Source organism: Ictalurus punctatus, chromosome 9, assembly GCF_001660625.3.
Source record: "Ictalurus punctatus breed USDA103 chromosome 9, Coco_2.0, whole genome shotgun sequence".
Classification (NCBI taxonomy): Eukaryota; Metazoa; Chordata; class Actinopteri; order Siluriformes; family Ictaluridae; genus Ictalurus; species Ictalurus punctatus.
This window is the reverse complement of record NC_030424.2, coordinates 29,674,315-29,680,468: the sequence shown is the minus strand read 5'-3', so window position 1 is coordinate 29,680,468 and position 6,154 is coordinate 29,674,315. Positions and strand designations below refer to the sequence as shown.

Genomic DNA, 6,154 nt, shown 5'->3' with positions numbered 1-6,154 from the left:
CTTCCTGAAACTAGAATCAGTTTAACGTCAGTCAGCATCAGTGAAACGCTACGACGTTACACACACGCACTTCACCTGCATGAGATAACTCAAATTTTGTCCTTTCTAAAAATTTTATTCTGTTCAGTATCGATGGAAAAGCCATGCAAGTTGACGAAGCTGTGATCTGTTCACAATTTTACTGCATGTGCAAATAAAGGATTTATTTATTCAGGGGTTGTTTAAACCCTTTCATCTCATTTCTTCTTCTTTTTTACATTAAATATTTTTTTCATTTCATAATAAAAGTGAAAAACGGACTGAAGTGTTTTTTAGGGTAAAGAAATCCAAATCACGTGCGTTCTGCACTTACATAAAATTTGCATTGTCCTCTCCCTCAGTTTGGGAATTTGGTTTTGTGTTTTCATTTGTGTGCTGCTGTCACCGGTAATTTAATTCCTGTAGAATCAACAGAGCTGAGCTCAAACACACCACGGTGAGGGAAGATGGCTGTTCTCTCCTTCCTTCTGCTGCTGGCTCTAACAGATGCAGCCACAGGTCTGTCCTGGAGACAATACATTTACTGCGATACACCTTTGTCCTGGACTGATGCTCAGACGCACTGCAGAGCTACTTATGTAGATCTGGCAGTTATTGACACACAATGGGAATTCGACAGTTTCGTAAATCAAACGAGTAGTCATAAATCTGACCAGTGCTGGATCGGCCTTAGAAAAAATAAACGTGAGCCAGCATTTACACAGTGGTCTGATGGAAAAGTACTGGACTTCAATAAGTGGAAAAATGGGCAACCTGACCATCTTGACACTGAAGACTGTGCGTTTACTAACAATAATGAGTGGGAAAATAAACAATGTACAGAAATTCGGAAATTTTTCTGCTACACTTGGGCACCTCAGATTATCGTGGTGCAGGAGATGAAGAACTGGCACGAGGCTCTGCTGCACTGCAGAACGCACTACACTGACCTGGTAAGTCTCACCACGGAGACTGATCACTTTCTGGCCAAGAACAGGAGTAAGGAAATTCTCACTCCCACTTTCTGGACCAGTCTACGCTTCATAGATGGCTCATGGTTCTGGGTGAACCAGGATTATATGCCGAGCCCGACTTCAATGCCTTCATGCCCCGCCTGGCCTTACCGGTGTGGAGCGAGAAACATTATAGATGGTGTCTGGGAGAACAGAGACTGCGAGGAGAAAATGAACTTCATTTGCTACCACTACATTTGGTAAGTGTCTCGACTCGACCTCTAATATCTGCTCAATAATGTTCTTTAACTAAGTACATCAAAATCAAATGTAAAACCAATAAAAATGTATCTCCATAGAATTCATTTATAAGATGAAGAGGTTCACTGCAATGAAGACCGGCACGAGACGACGAAGAGATGAAGGACAGAGATTCTGAGCGGATTAATATCAATGAAACAACATATAATATTCTAATCTGAATTATTTCACTAGAATTGTTACTCCAGTACTCAATATTTACTCCAATACTATCTTTAACTGCTAAATTATGCTGCAGTAAATAGTTTTCTTTAGTAGATGTGTTTTATTTTATTTTAATCCACTGTAAGGCATACTGTAACCTTTGCCCATAGGTATGATATACTACATGCTATAAGATATGATATGTTATAAGCTTTTCCGAGTTCATGAAAGGATATTTGTATTTTATCCTCCACTGTAATGATAATAAACATTAAATAAAATGGTGAAGTTTAAAGTTTTGTCATGAAATTGAATTAAATTCTTACTTGCATGTTGTAGAAGTTAAGACATATTGCACAACCGCTCTCTTGACTGGAGAGTGCCCGAGTATGAAGCCAAGTTATTCTGAACTGCACATGGCGTTAGCACCGTCTTTAATAGCTGTGGGAAATATGACAATGTCACTGAAAATGACTAAATAAGATGGATAATTTTGTTTCTCACTATATAGCAGTTAGGGCACTTCAATATGTACAGTAGGAACCATAACAATGACTTCTTTGTTCTTTTTTTTTTAACATCATTAAACATAAAACATGTGATTTTAGACATATATAATCATCTGTTCTCGTTCTCGTTCTCTCTCTCTCTCTCTCTCTCTCTCTCTCTCTCTCTCTCTCTGTGTGTGTGTTGATTAACTACCAACAAAATACCCATTTGGAACTGTTATAAAATATTTCAGGAGGCTCAAACCCAAAAGTCAACCCCTTAACTGCACCCCAGACTGAGATCAAATCAAAGATTTACAAAATCAACCTGTATTATTTAAACATGATTTAAATACAAATTTTGTAATCTAGAGCTGCAACAACTAATCGATAATAATCAAGTATGAAAATCGTTGTCAACGAATCTCATTATCGATTAGTCGGTCTGGGCGCGTGGTACGTTTACTCATTACATTACTTCTGTTCCGAAAACATGCTTCGGAGAGCAAATACTAAAGATGTGTCCCAAATGACGTACTGTACATTTCAAGGGCGTAACCATGGTATGAACATGGGGGGTGTCCCAACATCCAAAGTTTGATACTGAAAATTCGCATATTTAGAACATAGTTGTAGGATTACAGTTACCGTTTGAGTTCAGGTGATTTCTGAGTGATAGAAGCTCCAACAGCATGGGGAAATTGTAGGGTGCTGTGGACGTCCTGTGGGCAGATGTATTCTCTGCTCCATAACCTACCATGAAACCTACCACACCAAGTAGAGGCGAGCTAAGATGTGTGCAGGCAAACCACACACGCTAACATTTAAACACGCAATCACGACTTTTAAACAAACTCAGAAATGATGGCTACCTATGAAACGAAATTCATCACTATATATGTTATAAATACAATTTCCCCCACGGAGGCTTCCAAGCAATACTGCGCTGCCTGCATCGTGACCAGGTACCATTATTTTCCCAGAAGACCAATGAAAGATCATTTTAATTGGATAAACTGAATATTCTGTTTGTGTAATTGGTGTCATTTATTATGTTAATGTCATCATGCTGTTTAGCTTGCTGTACTTTTCTACGCTTGGCTGCTGTCTCTATTTCTTACAGACTGAGCTGCTTAAATATATCAACCAACCTGCGTTGATTATGGGTGCAACCAAGTGTTCAATTGGAGTGGGGGTCACACACCTATTTTCCTTTACAAACGGAAATATATTAAAAAGGATTAGACATAAATAAATAGAATAGATGAAGAAAAGACAGATCCGTTGGCAGGGTTCATTAAAGGGGGACATAAAATATTTTCTACTGTGTATTTGGGGGGACAGATTGGGGGACACGACCCCTCCAAAGAATGCGTGGTTACGCCCATGGTACATTTAATCTATGCACTGTGTACTCTACCGTCTAGTGCAGTGTTTCCGCGACCCCTAGTGGTCAGTGGTGTAATTGGTGCAATGAGGATGGGTTCCCTTCCGAGTCTGGTTCCTCTCAAGGGTTCTTCCTCTTAACATCTTAACATATTGCTACTGCAATAACTGCTATGTCCATATCTGGTATAAGCTAATCTGCTCAATGCTAAGTCATAGCATGTTATGTTTACAGTTACACCATTTTAAAATTATATTATTACTCTTTTGCACCTTTTTTGCATGACACTTTTTGCATCTTTTTGCACTGCCTGTTATACACTTCCACACTAAAACTGTACTGGTCGATGCTACACTGTCACTTTCTGTGCCTACTGTCCTGTTTTAGTAGTACTGTTCTGTCTTGTGTTGTTAGCACACATTTGCATGTGCACTTTATGTAAAAATGTGTAGATCTTATTTAGTTCCGTGTCTCATGTGGTTAGTGTGTTTTATGTAGCACCATGGTCCTGGAGGAACGTTGTTTCGTTTCACTGTGTACTGTACCAGCTGTACACTATATGGGAAGCTGTGGATCAGGTGGTAGAGCGGGTTGTCCACTAATCGTATGGTTGGCGGTTCAATTTCTGGCCCACGTGACTCCACATGCCGGAGTGTCCTTGGGCAAGACACTGAACCCCAAGTTACTCCCTATGGCATGCTAGTGCCTTGCATGGCTCTGCTACGAGTGTGTGAATGATAACCAGTGTAAAGCACTTTGTAGAACTAAGTTTAAAGTGCAGACCACTTACCATGTGTACATGGTTGAAATGACAATAAAGCCACTTGACTTGACAAAGTTATGATTTGTTTACAATTTTACTGCATACGCCCATGCAAATAAAGGGTTTATTTATTCCTTAAATGAGCAAATGCTTAAGAGCCTATGAATGGATCATTGCAGTGATTCATGTGTTTCAGCTGGTAACAATTCTTTTAACCCTAACTGATGCAGCTTCTCATTTCTTAAGCAGCCATGTCGGAAGACGTATTCCATGGCCGTGGAAAAGATGATGGTTATAAAAGTGTTTCAGACGGGGCAAATTATTGGCCTGCATCAAACAAAGTAAGCAAAGAAAACAGCTAAGGAGATTGCTGAAATCCCTGGAACTGGGATAAGTGCGACGAGAACTTACAGGATTGGGGCTAAACAGCTGTGTGGCCTAATCAGTGTGAGGCTCATCAGAAAAAAAATACTTCAATTTGCTAGAAAGCATAAAGATTGGACTGTGGAGCAATGGAAAAAGGTCCTGTGGTCTGATAAGTCCAGATTTACCCTATTCTAAAGCGATGGGTGTGTCAGGGTAAGAAGGGAAGAACATAAAGTGATGCACGCTTCATTCATAATGCCTACTGTACAAGCCTGTGGAGGCAGTGTTATGATCTGAGGTTGCTTCAACTGGTCAGGTCTAAGCTCAGCAACATTAAGCAGCAATAAAATGGAGTCAACTGAGTGAGTACCTGAATGACCAGGTTTTATATATTATTTACATAAAAACTGGTCAAAGTTTAGAAACACTCTTTGTGTGATATAGCAGAAACTGTTCTGCATTTATTTCTCCACTGTGTGAAACTCCAAGCCTTGTTTTCTCAAATAGAAGAGTGGTGTAGGACTTTAGGAGAAGTGTTTTCACCCATGCTCTTTATTTATGGGCCAAAGTATAACAAAAACAGAAAAGAGATGTGTGTTACTTAATTATTGGTTTGGGCAGGCAAAAATGGCAGTCTGGCTTTCAGGTAAAGGCAAACTTAATGGAGTGGGGTCAGCTGATGCAGTGTTGATTTTAAAAGGTCTAACAAAGTCAAGGTGAAAGGTGGAATATGCGTGTTCCAGGTTCTCCTGTGTGACATGTTCTGAATTCCAGGTTCTCTTCTATTCCAGTTTCTCCTGTGTTCCAGGTTCTCCTGTGTCAACCTTTGTACTGTACTTGGTCAGGATCTGTGTCTGCTTTATATCTGACAGTGAACTGTTTAGGGCCGACAGCAGTGTAATCTGGACTGGGTCTGAGTCTTACTGTCCCACTGCTCCACATACGCTCTTCTCATCTGCTCAGTAATTTGGTGGACTCTGAGTACACTGGCCTGAGACTGCTGTGTGTTACTGGTTAGTGTGTTAGTGAGTCTCAGGACTGAGCTCATGGGTTTTCTTTGCTTCATACTTCTTATAAGATGTTTCCATCATTTTAATTTTGTTTGTTGTATAGGTATAATCAATGGGAATCAGCCTAATTCTGCACTTTATTTATTTATTTATTTATGTGAAAACCTAAATATGATCTGTTCTCAGATTCTTGACAAAGGTCAGAAAAAAAGAATACCCTTAACATTTTGTCCTACCTCCCAACTGAAATGATGGCTACGCCCCTGGGCTGCTTCATCCAATGGAGTTTCTTCCACAGGCTTTTGACGTCGTTATTTTTTTCACTAACCACCAGATGGCGCTGTTTGACACTCTCGCAGCTTTGAATCTTTCTGTGGAACAGTCAGGGGAAAGCCTCAGTGCATCATGAGGTTTCATTTTCCATCCCTAAGATAAAGCACTTAGTGAAAAGAGCAAAGACAGTGGCACTCACATGAGAAACACGAGGACTCTGCAATGAACAAGGAAAGGGAGGGTATAAATAATCTAGTAAATCGGGGGCAGGTGAAAACCTTTACAAAGGTTAACAAGGTAGGTGGGGGCGGGGGGGGGCACAAAGGTAGAATATGTCCATCTGCTGCCCAAAGGCTACAGTGGCTACAAAAAGTCTACACACCCCTGTTGAAAGGGCAGGTTTTTGTGATGTAAAAACAATTAAACCAAGA

At 40.2% G+C, this 6,154-nt stretch overlaps 1 protein-coding gene and 1 long non-coding RNA gene across 3 annotated transcripts; one reads left to right on the top strand and one right to left on the bottom strand.

Moving 5' to 3' along the window:
• Window positions 1-455: 455 nt before the first annotated feature.
• Window positions 456-5,818, bottom strand: LOC124628530 (uncharacterized). The gene is made up of 3 exons (XR_006983100.2): window positions 5,687-5,818; window positions 1,763-1,877; window positions 456-544 (listed from the first exon to the last, which is right to left on the bottom strand). It is a non-coding gene; the product is annotated as an uncharacterized LOC124628530 (long non-coding RNA).
• Window positions 486-1,735, top strand: LOC108269472 (lectin BRA-3). Of its 2 annotated transcripts, none has more exons than XM_017475385.2 (2): window positions 486-1,231; window positions 1,331-1,735. In XM_017475385.2, coding segments are annotated over exons 1-2 (747 nt in total). In that variant the 3' UTR covers window positions 1,332-1,735. The 2 variants fall into 2 exon arrangements, with proteins under 2 accessions (XP_017330874.1, XP_047013848.1); XM_047157892.1 differs by having other exon boundaries at window positions 1,345-1,615.
• Window positions 5,819-6,154: the final 336 nt, after the last annotated feature.